This window comes from Grus americana, chromosome 11 (assembly GCF_028858705.1).
Source record: "Grus americana isolate bGruAme1 chromosome 11, bGruAme1.mat, whole genome shotgun sequence".
In the NCBI taxonomy this organism is placed as follows: Eukaryota; Metazoa; Chordata; class Aves; order Gruiformes; family Gruidae; genus Grus; species Grus americana.
In genome coordinates this window covers 11,881,105-11,903,044 of record NC_072862.1, presented here as the reverse complement: position 1 = coordinate 11,903,044, position 21,940 = coordinate 11,881,105, and the positions used below count along the sequence as shown (strand labels likewise).

Here is a 21,940-nt window from a genome sequence, read left to right as displayed (position 1 = left end):
TTTCCAATATAACAAAAAAAAAAAATCTCTGTGCTTCGATTTGTTGTTAAAGATCTGCTATCATCAAATTCACAACTTAATTGAGTTTCTTCATTAGCAATGCACCAACATGTTTTCAGAGGATCATTTAGCTCTTTAAATTGAGTTCAAAAATGCATGGATCAAAAAACTGAGTTGTAAACTTGTTTTGGCATTTAGCATAGTGACTAGGACACAAGGATGCTCCTTTTCACATTGTTGGCATCTTTATGCCATTGGTTTTCAGTGGTTACTTTTGAAGTTGTTAGCCCAAAATGGTTGTCTACATTCCTATGAAATTCCCAGGAAAGTGGCAATGGACATTCTCTATTCATGCTCTTTCCAGCTTCCTTATCTGTACACACTCAGTTCTCCAGTGGTTTTAGTTTATTCCCTCCATGGTACACAACAGAATAACAATCCTGCTCATCAACTAGATAAGCAGCAAAAAAAAGTAGGTAAATAATCATTAAAAAAATTGATAACTTTCTACTTCAGAGCTTTCAATTAGTGAGAAGGAATGTTTCTTAACTTGTGTTTTCTGTAGATTGCAAAACAACCACTGCAAAGTGGAACTAGCCAGTGCTGTAAGTAGGTTATGATTAAGGCTTCAGACTGTAATTCAGCCAAATCCCCCACAAACCTAATACTAATTCCTAGCAGACCTTAATTACATCCTTATATATGTGGCTGAACATAAACTCCTAAGTAATTCCACTTAAGTGTGCATTAATGCTTTGCAGCATCAGGACTTTATGCAGCACAGTTGAAATCCATCTGCATTAGAAATTTTAACGAGCCACTGCTTGATGTCTGAATTACATTTTAGTTAAGTATTTGATATACTTTAACAGTGAAGTATCTTACATTGTTACTCCCAAAGCAAACATCTTCTCGTATTCATCTCTGGTGGAATAGTTGGGAATAACCTAGGAAAACAATCAAAAGAAAACCCAGATAAGCAAATTAGAGATTTAAGCAGATCTTTTTAACAGTCTACATTTCTCCAACTATGGTCACACACACAGAAAAACAGTGAAAACCAGGAAGAGTAATTCAAGTGTTTTATTCCATGCATTCTAGTATTAGCAAAAAGATGTCTGGCCTTTCTGGCAGCGTGGCTGTCATGCAAGTTTTAAGGAAAGTAGTTCTCTAGCCACAAAACTAGGCTGTGGAGAAATAGATATTGAATGTCTCAAAAGACTGGCAGTGAACCAGTATGTTCACTTGTCCAGCTTGCCTTCCAAGCAAAGCGGTCCAGATATCTGAGGATCTGGTGAATAGTCATCTGTTTGCCTATTGAGGGCTTTTAATTCTTCCAAACTGAGCTAGGCTGAACTGTTTTGGGTAAGAACATGTACAGTTTAGGCTCAGAACAGAAGTCATCTAATAAGAAGATTGTTCCCTCCATCACTGCAGATCAGCACACGTGAGGTGAGAGGGACTGTACTGGAATAAATGCTGCAGAATTTGGACCCCAGATTCTCCTGTGTGCTGTTGTAAGTTCAGGTAGTATAAATAATATTTTAATTTAGCAAACACTTGAAAACTAAACAGAAGAGGAGAAAAAAGTGAAAACAAGATGCTCATACCTACCATGCCATTAGTAATGATTAATCGAGGAGCATACTTATGGCTGGGAAAGAGTCCCAGAGGATGTCCACTGTACATTACTAGTGTTTGCTCTTCAGTCATCTCTGACAAATAGTACATTACCAACCAGAACTGAAAGGAAAAGCAAGCAAAGTGAAGGAATCTGTTTCCATCCTACATTTATGTTTCTTTGTGAAGCTACTAAATTTGGAGTATGAAGGCAGCTATGGAGATAACGAGGTGCATTCGCATATGGAGTAACAGCCAGAGCTCTCAACACATTCTTGCTTTTAATAAAGTCCATTAAGAAACATCACTCACCAGGAAACATAAATCACCAACTAGCAAAAGACTGAGTAAGTTCCAGTATAATTTCTCCAGCACAAACCCCAGAAATCCTTCATTTTTAAAGCTGTTCTAATTTTATCTTGAGGTTAACCATTTGGATCTGGCACTTTTCTGGCAATCTTTCCAAAGCCAAACTGCAAAATTTTCCCTATAAAAGTGATTAAAATACCCATGCATATTGTTGATCCTAACCTGAAATGGATAATTCAGCATCTTCTGGTGCTTGCTATCTTTTCAACGAATGGATATTACAATGTGCACTTAAAAATGAAATAATTTTTCTTCTTAAAAACAATTTCAACTTTCATTGTGGGCAGTGAAGAAAGTCCTTGAGGCACTCAGGAGTATCCAAATAAATGCATCTCAACTTTGTCTGCATAATTCAATAGTTAGTCTTGATGTGTGCCAAAAAATGGGCTTTGACCCTCTAAGCTGCCTATAGATTTGACTCGCTTCCATCATTGTCTATCACAAAGCCTATTATATTCCACAGGACTTTTAGTATATGACAACTAGGTCTGAGAGGAGCTTTCCCATGAAATACCAGAATTCAACAATAGCCTGAAACTAGAGTTTCTGTAGGGACACAGAGACAAAGTTTTGAGGGGAGAAAAAAAAAAAAAAGGAGCTGCTGATCAAAGAGACAGCAGTATCAGTTGTCATGGGCACTTCACCTCTCTGTGTCTTTGATCTGAATTAAAAATGGTACAAATTTGAAGCCAGTCTCTTCTAACCCAGCCAATTTCCAAGCTGCAAGTTAAGTTGAGCAGGCAAGAGTTACTACAGTTAGTCTTGCTTTTTACGTTTTGGTTTTGTTTCATGAAAAATGTTGAATAATCAAATGCTGGTCCTAGGACAGAACAGGTAACTAGCTGAACTCTCTTTAGCACGCTGGGAAAAACATTGTTATAAAACTAGAAGCTGAAAGATATATTTTTTTTCATTGAAAGGCACAACTAGTAAGGAGGTGGCAAAAGCCTTTCCTAGCGAACAGTTCTGTTGTCTGCAGGCTTGTAAAGTTAGCTGTGGACATGGTTCATTCTTTTAAAATTATTCAGAAGAAAGCACAGGTCTGCGTGGATGATATAAACCAAACTGAACCTTTCACCAGGAACTTTGCAATGACAGATTTCCAAAAAGCATGTTGTTTTCCAGCCACAAACAGAACAAAATGTTCTGTCATAATTGAATCATTCATGTGATTCCTACTCTAAGTAAGCAAAATCAAAAAGGTTTTGTTTGTTCTGCTGTGAAACAACTGCAGGTCATAGCTCTGTCTTGGATAAGAACAAGAGAAAAGAGAATATTTCTGACTTTGGCAGTGCTTCTACTTCACATTGCAAGCCCAGCATCTGCCTAAGGGATGTCAGTCCAATAAAGGTTACTATATAAACTGCTCACATCAGAAATGCTGCAAAACTCAGGTAGTTAACAGGAATTAGTTAACTGGCATTTACTAATTAATACACAGCATAAAGAAATGGTGTGCACTGCCGTGGTGCCTTTCTTTTTAAAGTCAGAACAGTCTTGCCTCAAAAGCTGCCTAAGACTTCTACTTAACTCCTATTTACCAGATTAGGAAACTGAAGCATGAGTTTTCTCTCAGCCACAAATGAAAAATCACAGTCAAACTGGGAAGAAAACCCAGGTCTCTCAGTTCCATGCTACAGTGAAGAATCCATTTCTGTCCCCTAACTAGGAACTTCATTTACATGTTAGTTTCGCTTGGATTTTTAATAAAAAAGAGGCCAGATTGGGGTAAAGCCACAACAAGGTGCATACATGATCCTTTATGACAGAAGTTCGCTCCTTAAGTCAGCTTTTGCTTATGTAAGCTACAGAGTCAGAAATAAAGATCTTCCCAGCCTTCGGGAGCAATGCTGCCCTTCAGCATTATGTAGCTTCATGTGCTTGCCTTATCTGCACTGCAAAACTCATTGTCACATCTCCGCCTGTCCCCACTCTGTGGCTTTGGGGCATACCAGAGGCTGCAGGGATGATGTGGCTTTGGCATTCATGGTAACCACATTTGTGCCTATCCACAGACACTCAGATGGCTGTTCATTAAATGTTCCTCCTGCGACCACACACCTGTAGAGCATTCAGACCCAGAGCATTTTTTTTTTGCCTTGAGAGAATAAACTGAGCTCATACAAAACATAAGTCTAAATATGTTGCTGGTGTCAAAGATGTCCTGAAAATGTTTCCCATGTGCATTTTGCAGTACTTGGATTAGAACAAGTGTATTTATTGCCATTTTTTGATAGAGAAGGAGAACAGACATTATACAACCACACCTTAAACATCCCAGCTCCGATTTTAGGCAGGCTTTTACCCACCTGCCATTATTCTCAGAAGATCAGAGATAATGTTGCTAGGCCTGACAGTAAAGTGCACTATGATCTGGCCAGCTAGCATGTAAATATTTACAGCTAATCTGATTTGCTTAGAAAAAGACTCAGGATTACACTTTCTTTAATCAAAGCCCTTTTTTTTATTCCAGTAGTTGTGAAAAATGTTGCAGAAGTACCAGAAGCAAGCAAGCAAAAGATACACCTTTTTGGTTTCCTAGAATTCATTTTGACGCTAAAATTAACTCTACAAAATACACAGGCACATACAAATGCATCAGAGAAAGATGAAGAACTGGTCTTTACATCATCATACAACTTGGTATGTTTATGGTATTATGTTTAGCATTTCTATTCGGCTGTCTGTGCTCTCCTTACTAAATAAAGCTCTCCCCATCTATGCAGTTCATAACTGAGCATTCCTCTATCCAGACAGGATGTCCTGGAGTATTTTGAGACAACGACTGCCAAGAATTATCACAAACTGCCGAAGCAGAATGTGCGTGGGGGAGGGTGAAACTGGCTTTGTGAACCAAGTTGCAAAGGCAGCAATGTCCTACCTGTGCCCAATTGCTGAAGACCTGCCCATTTCCTCCATAAGTGACAAGCTCCTGGGGAAACTGAAAAAGGCAATTTAACAATAATAAGGCAAGCAGTTTTCTGAAATGTTTCACTGTATCTCCAAGCTATCTTTTTAATTTCAGTAATAAGTCTTTTCTAGAGCTTATTGCATCAACAATCTATATTCTTGAAATCAGAAAATACTATCACAAAAGTGATAATTTAAGAAAAAAATTCTTTTTCAAAATGAGGTGTTTGTTATTGTTACAATGCCATTTTGGATGCAGAATGCTACAAAGTGATTCCTTGATTGCAGTTTCTGTATCAGACAGACATCCCAATAAACTCCCTTAGAGAGGGGCTGGGCGAGCTTACAGTCTGGTTGCCACTGGCATTTACAGCTGGAAGAGTCTACCACTGGCAGGGCATAGTTGCATGGCCTCTCCCCTTCCCTTTGCAAAAAGGTGCATTACACTGGGTAGTGCTTGTTAGGATGGACTGTGGTCCTGTAATCCTCTAGGAAGTCTGTCCTTGAGGGACGAGCTTTCAAACATACAGGAAGAACCAGCACTAATTTTTCAACATAAGTTGTAGAAGCACTGTACTAAGAGCTGAGCTCTACCTATCTCACAGACAGCGACCAAGCTCCTGCACATGGCAGGAACTGGCACAAGCCTTGTTGGTGTTGTAGGAAGCCTCAGAGGTCTGCATTAGGACCAGAATTAAGAACTGCACAAAGCAGGAAACTAAAGAACTTAATATAAAAGACCTCAAATCCCAGGAATCAAAACATAACCACAAGAAAAGAATAGAATCACCTTTAGTCTCTTGCAGGCTTGGCCTTGTAGAAACGGGCACTCCAGCACATCAACCCGTAAGGAGGCCGCCTTGACACCACTGAACTTGGCCTGCTTAGCTAACACACAGCAGCAGCTCTACGCATACAGGGGCTGGCATATACCTTGGAGCACAGTACCAGCAAAAGGCCTATGAACAATTAAAATTCTATTCACTCCATTGAAGGAGAATCATCTACACAAGGATTATTTTTACCTACATGCCTAAAATCTTCAGTTCTTATGTGACAGCACATACAGAAAATAACTTGCAGATTTGCTGCTGCCCTATCAATCCAGCTTCCTTATTTTCACTGCACCTTACCTGAGCCACTGACGGATCCAGATTATTCATGATCATCAACATAATGGCAGCAGCTGATTTGGTCTTGCAAGGATATTCTCCTATGGGATACGCTCTGAAATGGTAGTCACAAAAATTTAGAGACACTCTAACTCACAAGGGCAACCACAACAACATACCGCACAGATATCCTGCATGCCAACACATTCATTTGAGTTGCAAGGTTTTATTCAGGTGGGAAGAAAAAAAGGAGAAAGCGCAGATCTGAAATGACATATGTGTCTTAACACACAAATCAGGTTTTAACTGTTATCAGAACTAAGCAAAAAAAAATTGTATTCAGCTTATAATTTGCTGAATCAGTTGATCACAATTGGTTATAAATACAGTGGCCAAGAGCTCTCATTGCTTTTTAACTGGATTATTTTTGGGATGCTGGAACTGGCCTCTGTAATGCAGATGCTGGGCCAAGCTGCTAAAGTCCCACAATGCCAAGGAAAACTGCATCAGTGGAAGTTGCCTTCAGGCTCATCAGCCCTTGTTATTTAAGATGCTATCTAAGAAAAAACACCCAGCCTGAATTTCAGTCACAAAGAAGCTCTCAAAAACTGAACTAGTTCAGAGAAATATGGGCCTTTTTACTGAATGAGGATCATTTCATCCAGAAAGTTGAGAGGTGAGGTATGGAAAACCCTCACAAAGGTATTCTGAGTCAGGCTTCCTAGCACTAATGTGCTTCAGTGCCAACTGCTGCGATCATCTCACTGTTATCTTCTCCTTCACCATCTGTTCATCATATCAAATTGCTCTAAAACTTCTAGTCCTAGATTCATACTGTAGCTCTTCATGGCAGGGACAGTTCCTCTGCTGTGTTTGCACAGTTCTCAGTACAATTGTGCTGAGGCCTCTAAGGTATGATACCAAAAGGAAGTATAACGACTGATCAAGAATTTTGCTCTTTCCCTTTCTATAGGCAACACCATTACAAATGCTGGAAATTCCTGAAGGTAGATAGGATCATTTGACATAGTTTCTAAATGATCTTCCTTTTATTGGACTATCGATCTTCAGTGGCTGGACACTTGCTTTGTGCAGGGAAGACATTTACACTGAAAAGGTTAGGCTAAAGAGGGCCAATACAAAAAAAACATTGGACTTCCACTGACCAGCTCATGAGCCAAGGTCTGGAATGCATATTCTACAGATTTAGCGAATGGGCTCCTCCCATGATCATATGCACTTTATCCTAACTTTTTACATCAGGATACTAAAACAAATGCCTTGTAGTCATTGCCAAAGCAGGAAGGAAAGCATTTGAGCTTTTCCACAATACTTTATTAGTGTTTTCTGCTTTTCTAAGCTTGATGTGATTAAAAACCCCAGGATTTCTGTAGAATGATATCAATTCATCAAGAGGAGATATTTCCACCTAATATTTCTCAGAATATAAAAACCCCAAAGTTCAGATATCAGCTAAGCCTGAGAACATGGGTGTTAAATGGAACAGAACCAAGTTGAACTGTGCTCCCTGGGACACACAGAACAAAAAAAAAAATCAAATACTATCAGACTAAAAAGAACAAAGGCATTTTCTTAATCTGAGACTGTAAGAGTCTATTAGAAAGAGTGACCAGTGAAATGGTCACAAAGAAAAAAAATATTTGAAGCTATCAGAGTCACTGATGCCAGCAATAGAAACAGACTGGTGGACTGTCTCATCCAAGCCTACTTGGAAGGTGTCCTCATCTGTAGTCTGGGACTAGGGCCCTCTGAAGTCCAGCTCTGCAAAATCTTTCAGACAGTCTTCCAGTTGTCTTCCCCTTAGTTGAATTCTGCAAGAGCTGACCCCAGACTAGTATGGACAGCACAGAACTGTGGATGTCTGTGGAAATCAGAGTGCTTTCTAGTTGCTTGCTTTATTCAGATTTCTGTATAGATATTAACCAGGCCCCTGCTGGATGCAAAAAAGAATCAATCAGTCTAAAAAAAAAGCTGCTAGCCCCTGGCAGCCCTCTCCAAAACTGTTCTGCTTCACAAACTTTAGCCCCATCAGCCCTAGAATGAAGTGATGCTCCAAGATCAACAGGCACAGCATATTACAAACCAGGGTCAGATACAGATTCCAGCAATGGAAAAATGTACTGTCTTTCTTTTAAGCCCAGAAAACCTTCTCTGTGGAACCGGGAAACCACCACCCACTCATAGCAGGTCCCAGGCCATCCACTCATCTGATCTTACCTTTTGGTTCAATTGAAACTTGACTTGCAGCAGATCAGGACTATTGCAAGTTTTCTGTCCAGGTTGCAATTAGAGGTCTCTGAGTCATGACTGACCCTTAGAAACTAAGACTTGCAATGGGGCAGAGCATTTGGGATATCTCTGTGTGGTAAAGCTGGCATTACCAAGCACACAACCTTACACAATTCCTTCCCTGTGTTGAGTGGTGCTGAGCTTTCCAGCAGCGAGACTGTCCTGGCCCTGCCACAGCCTATCCAGACGGTTGCACGCTGTCTTCCTACAAGTCCCATGGGACTTTCATGAGGACAGAGAACAGGATGAAAGCTGGAGGTAAGGGATTGCTGTTATGCAGCTTTAGAGAACAGCATCCCAAAACATACAGTATCACTCATTAGAAATGAAACCACTGCTATCTAATGACACACAGATCATTCCATTTATTCAGATGATGCACTTAATTAACATGTTATGTCATGACTTCTACAAGAGGTAAATTAGAACAAAGCAATGCTACTATTTAAAGGTCAGTTCCACAAGTGAAAGCTGGTAAAGCAAATAGCAATGAAATGCAATGTGAACCATCCCATCCTTACCTCATCTCAATATCTGGAAAAAATCTGTACATATAAATATGGCCATACAGCCTGAGTTCTTCAGCAAATTCCAGTGCCAGCTTCTTTTGTATTTCAGGTGGGAAATAACGCAAGGCATTGCGCAAAGCCAGCTGCCAAAAAAAACAAAAAATCGAGACAAAAATCGAGGTAAAAGAGAAATGGAGGTAAGTGGGTGGCCCTGAACTTTAATCAGACTCAGCTGGAAGCCTGCCTAAGCTATCACAAGGATGATATATTTAAAAGGCCAAGCTCACAGCAGGGGAGCTCCATTCTTGGTTCCCTGTTGAAGTGTTTCCACCTGCATCTTTTCTTGTAGATTCAATTGCTGTATGCAACTACCCATCCCCTTTCCACCACCACCCCCAAATCCACATGGACAGACCCTGGAGATTTGTTAAGTAGTGCTCAATCCTATTGATATCAGGCATGGACGAATTCCCTCTCACAATGCTAGGGGGCACTGAACTACCAAGGAAAACATTGTTCAGAAATCCTTAGACTTGAGACCCTGAACTCCTAGAGACACTGAACACCCTACCGTATTTCCATTCAAAAAAGGGATCTTAGCCCTGAGTTATGTGACATACTCTCAGATTAAGATGTTCTTGGGCTAAGTTTTATTAAAGATTCACTACATTTAGCATCATAATGTATTGCAGAGGGTGGTGGTTTACATTATTTTACTGATGCTACATGTATCACTTCCAAATTAGCTAAAGTGATTACAAAGCACTGAATTAAATTCTGCAGATGATACTACGTGGCTTATACTCCCTATTGCCTTCAAACACATTACCCATGGTTTGCAAAGTACAGTATGTGCTTTTAGATGAAAGAAACCATAAATAAATCACTATCTTTAGTAACAGTCTATTAAGTCATGTCTCTGTATTCCTTGTTCCAACTGATTAAAACCATAACAAGAGGAAAGATTTTGTAATCTTTAAAAAGCCAATTTCACACTAAAAGATCTTGTAAGTTCCCTGACAAATGGTGACACTATCCAAATGACTTTTAGTCGAAGAGATTCACAAATCATATGGAATTTCACATCTTCATTAGGCTGATTTTTATTGGCTATGGAAGGCATAAAGCTTGCTTCCAAATCTTGTTACAGTCTACAAAACAACCAGGAAAGCCCAGTTTTGGAGAGGGCTGAGTATAGCAAGGATACCCCACATTTGTGACACCTGCTGTTGGCACTTCAAAGAGTTATGGAAGCAAGTATTTTCTGGAGAAATTGAAGGGGTGGGCATCTAGAACCATCCAGTCTAGGTATCATCACCATCCATCCTGGTAAGAAGTCCTGAAAAGCTCTATGAAGCCCTCAGCTCAGTAATAAACCTCCTCATTCAACATGACTATGGTCTGGCTCTTACGGCTAGCGCTCTCCAGCCCCTTCATCGGAGCAGATTGGTCTCATACCTTAGAGCACACTGAAAGAATAATAGTTCTAAATCTAAAAATGTCCCATACTAAGAGAGGCTTTTGTTGGCATACTTACTACTGAACAGGCATACAAGTCAGACCCTTTCAGATCAGTGAAGCTATACTGATTTACACCAGCTGAGGACCAGACCAGTAAAACCCTACAAATTAAATTTGCTGTTCCACACAGGGGGGAAACCTATTTACCAGGTGATAAAATGCAAATTCCATCTTCAAATACCACCTTATTCTTCTTCAGTTATATAAGTAGTCATTTTTCATGGGCATCTTATTAATAAACACAAAAATCCCAGCTATATCCACACCATGACAAAATATACAGGGATTTTCAAAGTCAATCCCAACGTCAAGCAGCCATCACAGTGGCTTTTAGATCTAAGAAATTTCTAAAGTAAGAATAAAAATCACCTACACCTTTTACAACAACAAAATCAAGAGGAAAACATTGATTCATTTGGCATTTTGGCTGCCTATGAGAACTACAGAGAACTATAAGGATGAGCGTTTTGCTTCCAGTCTGGCAAGGATCACCCAGTCTTTGATCAATATATTATTTGTATTACAATGAAGCTGATAGGCAAATATTTTCCTTTGCCCTAAAAATACAAGCAAGCAAAATCTGTTCGGATTTTCAAATAAATTCACTTAGACTGAGCCTCTATCCTATTAATGTTACGCATTAGCAGAAGCTTGAATTTTGATGATGCAAACATTAATGAATCATGAACTTGGATGTTACACGAAGGGTGGGAAGGATGCCTTGGTTTCACAGACAATAGAGAGCAGATCTTATAAAAGAGGACTAAGACTGTGGCTTGTTTAGCTTAACTGAACAAAGGTGACATTCGATTGCTGTCTTACTGCAGGATAAATGTCAAAGCAAGAAGGAGCTTCAGGGAAATGTGGAAGAGGAATAAATAGCTGTGAATTAGCCATAAAAATGTAGTCTTGAAATCAGAAGAATTTAAATATAAGAGATTCTGAAACAGTCTCTCAATAGGAGACGTGGGGCACTTAAAATTGCTTAGATGAAGCCTGACTGCTTTATGAAAGCACAATTGCCATGTTCATCAGGAAGAATTTTGCATATTCATGATTGAGTCATAAACTGAATAACCTAAGAAAGGCACTCAAGGAGCAAATTCAAATAGGCTGATCATCATGCTTTTGTGGAAAGGCAATACAAGGTCATTATTCCTTACATTTCATTAAAGCACCATATAAAACATTATTCTGACCTTTAAGTAGGACTGATTTACCTATAACTGACACATTGCATTCTGAATAGTAGACATTGTGCATTTGATATTTAGCTGTTCTTCCTGTTCATAACTTCCACTGACAGAAGCTTAAGCTGCACGTGCTCAGCACATCTGAAAAAACAGGTCCAGAGTTCACTGGTGTCTTAAAAAAAATAATCAAAAAATCAATTGCACTTAGACTGCTGAGCCTCATAGGCTGTTTTGAAAAACCTGCTCTGAATTTGCCGAGTTACTGATTCGGTTCAGTGCAATGCAAGCATCAAATGCAAAGTTTTCCTCTTAGGTCTGTCAGCTGGATCTAACATTTGATTCTTGTGTTTAAGCTATAGTCACTAGTAGGGTGTCTTTTTTTGTATTCACTGGCATTTATACAGTAAAACATGATCCTGCTGCTATTTAATCAAGATTCAGATCTCTCAATGTCAACAAAATGCAGTCAAAAGAACCCATGAAATCCTGCTCCAATCAATCAGCTGTAAGTATCTTTTCTGGGGGATTCTCTTGAGAATTCACGTATACCAGCCTCTTTGTTAATTGGTGTTTTTTGAATAGCCAGTGCCTCTTCAGAAGGGATGTCATTCATTTCCATTTTCTAACAAGATCATCAGGACTTCCAATTTAAGGATCTTGAGCCTCTCAAACACTAACATTTGCAGTCTCCCTGTTTACTGAGGGGAAGGGAAGCATGAGAAGTGACTACCTTACTCTACAACAGTTTCATTTTTAGTTCTGCCCCCTTTCCAGTTGAGATGTTGCTTGCCTCCCACCTTCATCTTCTGCCTGATGATATCCAGGCCCAGAATCTTTGGTGGCACTATTCTCTAAACAGCAACTGTAAAAGTAAGATTATTGTTTCATGTATTTCTTCCTGACAGGTCCCAGTTTAGATCAGCTCAGTTGGGAAGTAAACATGGCAATTTCAGACCGGCCATGGCTATAAACACCCTACAGGCTGTGCAAGTTTAACCAAGTTCTTTATTATCCAGATGTTCCAAAACAGGAGGGAACAAGTTGGCCTTCCCAATCCACATATAAACTCTTAAAAGTGGCCTCATTTCTGGATGCGCAGAGCAACCATTAAGTTCAAATGTCCTGCTGCTTTTCCAGAAAGTTCAACAAGAACTTCAGGTGCTATGCAACTTCACAGGCTCTGGTTTTCAGCTCTTTGTACTAGGATGTCATGAGGCAGCAAGACCCAGCTGCTCCATGAGGGATATGGAGTCAGAGTAACACAGCCAGCAAGACAGGCACCTCACCAGCCAGGGTCCAGCCTCATAGTACCTGAGAGGCGAGCAGGGCATCCCAGGGATGATAGCCAGGTTCCACCAGGAGTTCAGGTCATCAGGCAAGACCATGGTGATGTGCAGGTCTGGGGCCGAGCCAGGAATGCAAGTCAGAATCAGGTCTGGTGGCGGTTACCACAGAGAGACAGGGCCCAGAAATCATCAGGAAGGTTCATAGTGGCAAGTCAGCTCACAGGTTGGAGACCAGATCAATGAGATCCATGGCTGGGCACTGGGATACACTGACAGAACTAGAGACAGACACATCTCCAACATAACTGAGATTGAACTCCCAGGCCTGAGCTTAAATGGCGCCCCTAAGCCTATGGGCAGAGGGCGTGGGTGGAGATGTCAGATGAGGCTTGTCAAGGTCATCAAGGCCCATTACTGACCTCAGGGCCCTATGACAGACAGAAGTGATACTGCAATCGGGTGACAGATGATCATGCTAGGGTAGCAGGAAGACTGTAACGTGATTTGGCTCTAAGATATGTAAAGGAACTGCTGCATGGATGAAGACGTACCATTTTTTTTCTGATTCTGAGCAACACTGAGACGTGCACATTCTTCCCAAGTTACTCCAGCTTTACTGGCATGTCAATGAGATTGAGCATGCAACATCCTCATGCCACAAAGGACACACCATGCATAAGATTTTAGGAGTAGTTTCTTTGTAGCATATTTACATTAAGATACAGATGCTGACAAACAGAAAGCTAGGGTTTCCTTAGCTGTGGAGAGAAAGAGAGAGGATGTGGCTGTTTCAGGCCTCAGGCAAAGAATACCAAAGGAACAGAACTCAGGAAACATATAAACAGAATCAGTCCTGAGAAATGGCTTGATTTATTCAAGAAGATTAAAGCTGGTATGATAGGAAGAATCATATACCTCTTTAGCAAGCCCCCAAACACACAGAACTTTATAAATCTCACTTAGAGGATTTCTATTATAACCACAAAAGGAGGCTGAGGAAAATAAAACATTGGCAATGCTAAGGTTTATTATTGTAGAAAGGGTTAAAACTGGAATGAAGGCATATGAAGGGAAGGACAAGTCCTGAGGAAATTAGCAGAGCATTATTAACTTCACTTCTGTCAAAGCTTCCCCTGAATACTTCAATTAGAAAATGAACACAGTGTCATACATAAAGACAAGCCTTGCAATATGCTCAGCATTACTCACTGCCAACAAAATCTGGAAGCTTGTCTCAAAACTTAAAAACCACCTTGTAGACAGAAAAACTATAGTTGTCTGTCTACATGCTTTTGTAAGCACGGAACACCTCTTAAAAAAACAGATTTGATCTTTCAGATATAAAATAAATACCAGCTGAGCCTCTAACTCTGTTAAGAGTTTAAGGTGGAAGATTCAGAGTAAAATAAATTGGAAAGAAAGCTTTAAAATCTTTAACAGTCTAATAAAACACCCAACTAGCATGACCACTTACCACATGTGGTAGATAAGAGGGAGAGATGAGGGTAGGATGTTAGACAGTAGACTGGGACCAGAAAATCAGTCTACTGCCATCTCCCTGCAACACTTAAAGGAGGGAGGAAACTATTCCAGTTTCTATACAGGAAGTGAGGACTTTGTCATTACCTTTCTCTCCCCAGGTAGAGAGTAAGGTTTGGCATCCTTTTGGAAGATACCATCTTCTCTCCTGCAACATGGGATCCTTCATGCTATGGCAGATTTCTCATAGGGAAATTGATTTAGCAAAGGCAAGGGATAAACCGGAGATTTTGGGCGATGTTCTGACATCCAGTGAAACTCACTCCCTGCTCCTTTATCTCACAGCCATCACCACACACCACAGCCCCCTTCTGCACACCTAGTAGCCACGCTTCCATGTGTCTGAGCTGTCCCAGGCACAGACAGGACGCCTCAGCTGTCAATGTTCCTGACATTGAAGTATATCCTCTTTGGATATTTCACAGCTGTTCCTCTTTCTACCCTTTGACTAGGCTCTCCTCTGCTTGTGGAAGTGGAGTTTGAAAGAATTTGGCTGCTGATGCCAGTGGGGAACTCCCACAAAGGCAAGGAAGTTGTGTGCAACTTGTTAGTGGGGAAGGAACTTCTGTGTTCTGACCAGAATGTCACATTATAAGTGATGTTACATGTGATGAAGCACAGACTTTCAAACTAAGGAACCCACCTTATCCTCTCCAACACAAATTCCTAAGGATGTCCACTCATTGACCATTACTTTCTGCTGATGATTTTTTTTAAATCTCTAACATGAAATAATGCAATGATTACTTTAGTATGCACGTAGACTATTCAAACAAAAAAAGACAGGAAAAGAATTACACAACTAAAGACAAATAATTAACTCAACTCCCTACAAACTTGCCTAAATTCCAGGACACTTCAGACTGCTGGTTAAAATAAATTATCTTTGGATCTTTTATGCAAATATACAGATGTGTAGCTTGTACCGTGATGTTGGTTCACCACACTTGATGTTTATTATATTTGAGAGGTTAGCTTTCACTCCCATAAATATGCAGTGTTTTTGCAACAGCATTCATAATTTCATCTCCAAGGAACAATGCTGGATTGACAGCATTGAAGTCTAATGCCTCTTACTTAGCCATTTAAAGTCACAGAAGCTGGTGTGCAGCAAATATCCCTCCTATCACCCTGCTTATCTCTGGGGGAGGAAGAAAGGAAGCAAGCAGAAGAGTTTCCAGTACTTTGTGCCATTACCCACTGAAATTATAACACCAAGGAAATACATTTGCCGTAAAGTTAGGTGCACACTCAGAAAAGCATTTGAGGCAATCAGGTCTGCTGCCCCGAGCTGCATTTATCTGAAAGGAAGAGAAGCGAGGCCCTGTGAAACCCCATGTTACCTTTTTCTCCTGAGCAGTGAGATTAGGGGTTCTCACGGGTGCATGGGGTATTCCTTTCCTTCGACCTCTGTTTTCAGGCAAAGGGTTTAGAGGAAGGCCACGACAGATTTCCTTCAGGCTGGTCATAGCTGCTGAGGAAATACGAGGAGAAAAGACAAGGCAAACCAGAGAGGTATAAGAAATGGGGAACAAAGGGTGCAGGCAAGCAAGATGTTAAGCAATTGAGATGCACCACCACTCTGGGGTGATCTCGAAGAGGACAGCCTGTCCTCTGGCTTTTGCAGACAGGCCTGTCAAGCAGAGAGGGCAGACGGCACAGGTGACACACCTCCCCCCTCTGTGCCATGCCATTGGCTCTTCCCTCCTCCCCCAAAATGAATGATTCACAGTTTTGCTGTTTATTCTCTGGGTGCTTTGTAAGCTGGTGCTGTGCTAAGCCACTAGAGCAAACTCAGTCACTTTCCAAATCATCTGATTCCCCCAATGTCCTAGTGAGAGTTATGGTCTGGAGCATGAACCTTGCCTGAGACCTCAAGGATTGTGCATTTACATTTCTATAATTTAGGAACTGACTAAAGTTAATCATTATTATTCATGTCACTTCATACGCACTGTTCAGCTAAGATGGGTGTTCTCTGTTTGACACCTCTAGGTATGGCCTGTTCCTCTGATCTCATCAATTTGTCTTCTAGACAACAGCAATTGTCAATGATAACGGAAAAATATCCCCCTTAGGTGTTAGCTCCTCTTAGCTCACAGGCATGAATGGATTTTAGTAGTATTTAACTGGAAATGTACTCATTAGCACTGGTAATGGTTTTCTCAAGACAGGCAATAATTGGGAGGAAGAATTAAGGCTTTCAGTTCTAAGTCATTTGTATACACTACAGTGAACAACAGCTAGAAAGTCTTAATGGTACTGCCATCCAGACATCATAGGTAAATGAATATACTTAACTTTGATTTTCCACTTACAGTGCAACATGAACTTTGCTCTCCATTTTGAGCTGTTCTTTAAATTATACAGGAGTTTCTTGACCTTTATTACACCCATGGAACTACAACTCATGGCCACGGAATTTTCTCAAGTGCCACAATTTAAGCCTGGTGAAATTAACTGGGAGAAACATTTCAGGTAGGAATGAGCCTAAAACCTAGGAAAAAAAATACTGCATTTTCCCACAAAGGCAGCAATCAACAAACTATGACAACAAAGCACAATTATTAAATGACAGCATCTCATTAATGTCACATTGGCTTTAGCTCTAGGACGTACTGCACATCCCCAGCTCCCACAGAAGATGCTTGAGTTGAAAGAACTCAGAACATCCCAGGGGAGCTGAGCGCACAGCAGACTCAAACCCTCTGAAGGATACTAACTGACATTTATGGAAGGATAATTTTGTTTTGTAATTATACAGTATTTTAGCTGTTTTCAAACAAAAGGCAAAGACAAAAGGAGAGGAAAAAGCCTCCTTCTGATTTTAAAATTTTCTATTTGGTTTTCTTATTAAAAACATATGAAAAAGGAAAACAAGGCTAAGGTCAGAAAATTCTACCCCAAAACCTAGTTAAATAACCCTGCCTTACATAAACATTCCCACCCCAAAGGGAAATAAATCTTTCCTTATTCTTCTTTGTATGACCCACATTCTCCAAATCCCTCTAAGGTCTGATCCTGCACACACATGGGCACAAGAATAACCTCATCTACATTTGGACTCCCATCAGACCTGCTTCCCTTGGTGGCATCAAGCAGAAGTTAACCGTGTTACACCGTCATAAAAGCTGAAGAAAGAGAGAATGAAGCTGGGTGGGGGGAACTCACTCCCTGAATTAAAATTATTTGTAGGGCTGAGCACTTTCATCCCCCGGTCACTACATGCTGGAGCCTCTCTGGGTCCCTGGGAGCTTTGTGTTGGGGTTACCTGAGCAAATCTGACTTCAGGGTCATGCCCAGTGTTGGGGCACCCATGTGTGTTGGTGGTGCCAGAGCAGACACCCCAGCCTCTCCGGGAAGTCACAAGTCCCCTCGCTGCCTGGCTCACCCCAGCTCATGTCTGTGACTATGGGGAAAAAAAAAAAAAAAAAAAAAGAAAAAGATGCATGCGCCCGTTTGTACACGGTGTGAGCCATACCTAAACCAAACCCCAAAGCCTCCCCCCCATCCCCCCGCCCTGGGGCTGCCCTGTGGGGTGCCTGGGCGGGGGCTGCGTCCCGGGGCGCCGGGCAGTGCCCCGCTGCAGGGCAGGTGTCATGTGCCGGGCGGCCTGGCAGAGGGTGCTGCAGGGACAGCAGGCACCAGCCGGGCTGCGCAGGCTGCCCCCGCCCTGCACACACACACACACACACACGCACACACACGCACACGCACACGCACGCGTAAACACACAAGCAGACGCACGCACCGGCTGCTGGAGGAGACGATGCGGCTGGAAAACAACGCCTGCATCTGAGCTCAACAAGGACCAGCCCAGCCGACGAGGAGGTGCGGAACCGACCCATCCTCCTCCTCCACCCTGGGGAAAAAAAAAAAAAAAAAAGAAAAAAAAAAAGGCACATATAAAGAACAGGAAGAAGATCACATGTTATAATAATCCCCTTTGCAGCCAGACAGGACCAGAGAGGAGAACTGCCCAGTTAGGACTGAGAGATGTGCTAGGGGCTGAGAGGGAGGCAGAGACAAAACTTGACGATAACTAACCAGCCCTCGGGAGGGAAGGAAACCCCCAGCCCTAAGCCTTGCTGTAGCAGGAGGGAGGAAGGATCCTCCAGCCCCCCCCCCCCCCCTTTTTTTTCCCCTTTCGCCTGGGCGCTGCGCATTGCACCTCCACCCCAGGAGAGCAGCCCCCTGCCCCAGCCTGCCCTGCTGCCCCTCCCCGTGAACCGCAGCCCCTAAATCGCGGCCAGAAGCCGCGGTCCAGCAGCAGAGACGGGAAGGGATTTCCCGGGCACCGGCACCGGCGAGCTGGCGTTGGGTTTGTTTTTTACTCTTATCCCCTGGTGCTCGCTGTGTGAAGCAAATCCTTTGGAAGTGGGGGAGAAGTGGCTTCCGTGACAGCGAAGGGAGGAGGGAAATAAAATTTAAAAAAAAAAAATAAAAAGAAGAGCCAAGAAAGCACTTGCTTCTCATCATCTCTCAGGGAGAAAAGCCAACTCTGTTCTTCTTATGACCCTCTGCTGCAGGGAGCAAAGGGAAAGAAGGTACTGGGGTAGACCTCCTAACAAAGCAGGGTTCACGCTGCCCAGACCCCATCGCTACCCCGGTTAGCAGGAGGCTGCGGGAGGTGCGAGGGGGTAGGGAAGGTTGCCAGGGGGAACCCAGGCAAAGCCAAAACGAAGCTCTACCGAAAACAAGTAGAAATGAAAGTTTCGAAATAGCATCCAAAGAACTGCAAAGGACCGGACAGAACAGAGCTCTCTGCATCGCATCAGCTTTCGATGGTGCATTCAAGGGGCTGCCTCAGGGATGTGAATGTCCCTGGCCCGCTGCATGGAGAGGGGTGAAGACACAGAAAATCCTTGTTATTTATTTATTTATTGGAAGCAATGTATGGGTGACACCCAGAAGGCATCTGAGCCCTGAAAAAAAACCAACCCACCTCTGGACCCAAATGACAACAAGAAGAATGAGACAGCAGCCTTGACCCCTACACTGAGAGGAAGGTGAGCAGAAAGAAAGAAAGAAAATACAGAGAAGCCATGCAAGCACCAAACCTGTAGATTACTGCAGCTCTTTTTGCTTCACTGAGGACAGATATTTTACTGACAGCCATGCAGCATAAAGGCATCATGCTGATTGTGTTCTTGGAATATTTTATTTCTGGCCATGGGGAAGCAGGTAAGCAAAATATATCAATATTGTCATTCATGAAACCATTCATCCTAAGTTTAGCAAGGGAAAAGGGAATAGAAATCAGATCTGTTTGTTAAAAAAAATGCATGTCAACATCTTTATTTTAGATTGGATTATTACAAGGAATCTGGGTTAGTCAGTATATACAAATGCTTCTTATTCCCTGCAATACACAGCTTTATAGCTCAGTGTCCTCCTAAAGACTTATAATAGGATGTACAGTTTTATACCTCCTTAAAAGAAAAAAGTGTATTATTTTTGTGAATGAAAGAAAGGTAAGAGAGAAAGAAAGAGGTAGATGGATTGAGATAAGCTGGGGTATTTGTTTTGAGGATGAAACACTGCCTTCGTAGCAGGACAAGAGTGAAACAACATCCTTGGACAGCTTCACTGTAGGAATCTGAATTACTGTCTGTTAACTTCATTTTGCATCATTAAAAGTCAGAGACACTGTTTAGGAATTACTATTTATGCAAGACAGTCCATTCATTCAGTGTATTCCCTGAATTAATATTTAACATGCAGTGGACAAGATTAAATTAGAATTAGAGGAAAAATGGATTAGGACAGAAAGATGAGTTGATTAGTTGTGTGTGTATAGGTGGGTGTACAAATAAGCATATATAGAAATGATACAGCTGTAATGGTATTTACATAGGGTCCTAAAAATACTTGGATTATGATGGAGATAAATTCCTTAAGGGAAAGGAACCAAAGCAGATTTTTTTTTCCTGTGATGGTTTAATACATCTTTAAATTTAAAAGAGATGAATTATGCAGATCAGGTCAGAAAAATAAAAATAATTATTGCTAAAACAACAATACATCCTTGGTGACTTTTCCTTTGAGATACTGGCTTGGGATCTCTCTTTCTGTACAGGAAAGCGTAGCAGTGGTTTAAATTTCACCTGTGTGCTCAGAGTATTAGGACAGGAACAGCTACCCTGCATGCTCCAGTAAAGTCAAAGGCAGATCTGGTGGCTTCAGCTCAGATCATTCCCTAGCTAGAACCTTTCTGATAACATAGACATCAGATTTCCTAACTGCAAGAGATATTTTCTTAAAAACTGAAAACAGCTCATAAATTTACAATCCTGTCATAGTATCCAATGACTCATTTGGAAAAAGGCTGCCTATCACAACATGACAGGAAATGAGTGGAAGGAGGACATGTACCTTAGTCCTCTTACTGTCTTGGGCATTCACTAGTTTCCCGTGCTAGGACTCTCCCTATAGGATATGTATGTTGACACACAGCACAGAAGGGTTACAGAGATGTCTTGTAAAGTTGCTGATACTGTTGCAGAAAGCTTGTTATAAACTACCCTAAATTTGCTCTGCATTCAATTCACAAAGTGAAAATGAATCTTCAAGGAAATGCAGCCCACAGCTGACGGCTTGGAAAAATGAATTTGAGGGGAGGGAGTCTGTTCTGAATGGAGCTAAACACACTCAGAATAATGGTGTAGGACACAGTGAATAACAGCAAAATAATTGGATATTGAAGGTGATGACACTAAGGATTCAATGTCACTTTAAATTAATATACATTGCTTGGTCAAAAGGTTGCACAAACCATCAGCCTATGAAAGCACAAGGGTTACCTGTTCATTTTTTTTGGGGGTGGTGGTGGTGTTTGTTTATTTGATGGGGTTTTTTGTGTTTGGTTTTTTGTTTGTTTGTTTGTTTTCCCCCCTAGAAGCAATATAAAAATCTTGAATTAACCTTGAACCTTTACAGGTCCTGTTACAGGCAGGGTCAGTACTGCTCAGACTAAGGCTGGTTCGGACAGTGCTTAGCCCATTTGTGTAAAATGATTTAGAAGTCTCAGCCTTTTCCTGAGCAGAGAGGTGTACAGAGAAGTATGCTTTTGACATACTTTAGTAGCCTATACAGTAAACTTTTTCAGCCCTATAGTTGGTCCCTCCTGGTCAGAAGTGAAACAAATGGATGGGGCAGTTGTGTGGGGAGTACATGGAGTACAATATTTGTGGGGAGTACAATATTTGTGAGGAGCACAATATTTGTGGGGAGTACAATATTTGTCTTCTGCCATCTCTGTGCAGAGAAGACAGTCAGGGTTGTCAAGACTGGCTCCTTAGATCTTTAGATGCAATGCCAAGGGAAAAAAAACTTAGTGGTTTTGCTGGAGGAGTCATCTAGGTTTTATATCATGAGATGTGACATCTGGGTGATCCTTCCTCTAGTCTTAGGCAGGTGAAGAGTGTTATTCCCCCCCAAAACTCTGCAATGGTCTGAAAACCCTTGAATATTGGGACAGTTAATGGGACTAACAACAGCTTGGGCTCTTGCTTCAGCCCCGGACCTGCCCAGCCGAGCAGCACCCTGGGGAACAGTGCCTGGGCCAGCTC

The 21,940-nt window shown here is 41.6% G+C and overlaps 2 protein-coding genes and 1 long non-coding RNA gene across 6 annotated transcripts in view; 1 reads left to right on the top strand and 2 right to left on the bottom strand.

Moving 5' to 3' along the window:
- The window catches only part of UROC1 (urocanate hydratase 1), a 43,291-nt gene extending 27,285 nt beyond the window's left edge, over positions 1–16,006 (bottom strand). Inside the window, exons 1-6 of the mRNA XM_054837624.1 lie at positions 15,713–16,006; positions 8,843–8,973; positions 6,033–6,126; positions 4,871–4,930; positions 1,615–1,743; positions 886–947 (exon numbers count right to left, since the gene is read on the bottom strand). Coding sequence (XP_054693599.1) covers positions 886–947; positions 1,615–1,743; positions 4,871–4,930; positions 6,033–6,126; positions 8,843–8,973; positions 15,713–15,838 — 602 coding nt within the window. The 5' untranslated portion in view covers positions 15,839–16,006. The remainder of the gene's footprint in view (positions 1–885; positions 948–1,614; positions 1,744–4,870; positions 4,931–6,032; positions 6,127–8,842; positions 8,974–15,712) is intronic.
- A 690-nt stretch (positions 16,007–16,696) lies between these two features.
- Positions 16,697–18,289, bottom strand: LOC129211561 (uncharacterized). Of its 2 annotated transcripts, none has more exons than XR_008578864.1 (3): positions 18,121–18,289; positions 17,641–17,778; positions 16,697–16,866 (listed from the first exon to the last, which is right to left on the bottom strand). It is a non-coding gene; the product is annotated as an uncharacterized LOC129211561 (long non-coding RNA). The 2 variants fall into 2 exon arrangements; XR_008578865.1 differs by having other exon boundaries at positions 16,728–16,829.
- A 142-nt stretch (positions 18,290–18,431) lies between these two features.
- LOC129211560 (netrin-4-like) overlaps positions 18,432–21,940 on the top strand; it is a 54,046-nt gene continuing 50,537 nt past the window's right edge. For 2 of the 3 annotated variants that reach the window (XR_008578863.1, XM_054838840.1), the window contains exon 1: positions 18,432–19,553. Coding sequence is in view for 2 of the 3 variants with exons in the window: in XM_054838840.1 (XP_054694815.1) it covers positions 19,487–19,553 (67 nt within the window). In the remaining variant the exon portion in view is untranslated. The remainder of the gene's footprint in view (positions 19,554–21,940) is intronic. The other variant, XM_054838839.1, reaches the window with a different exon arrangement.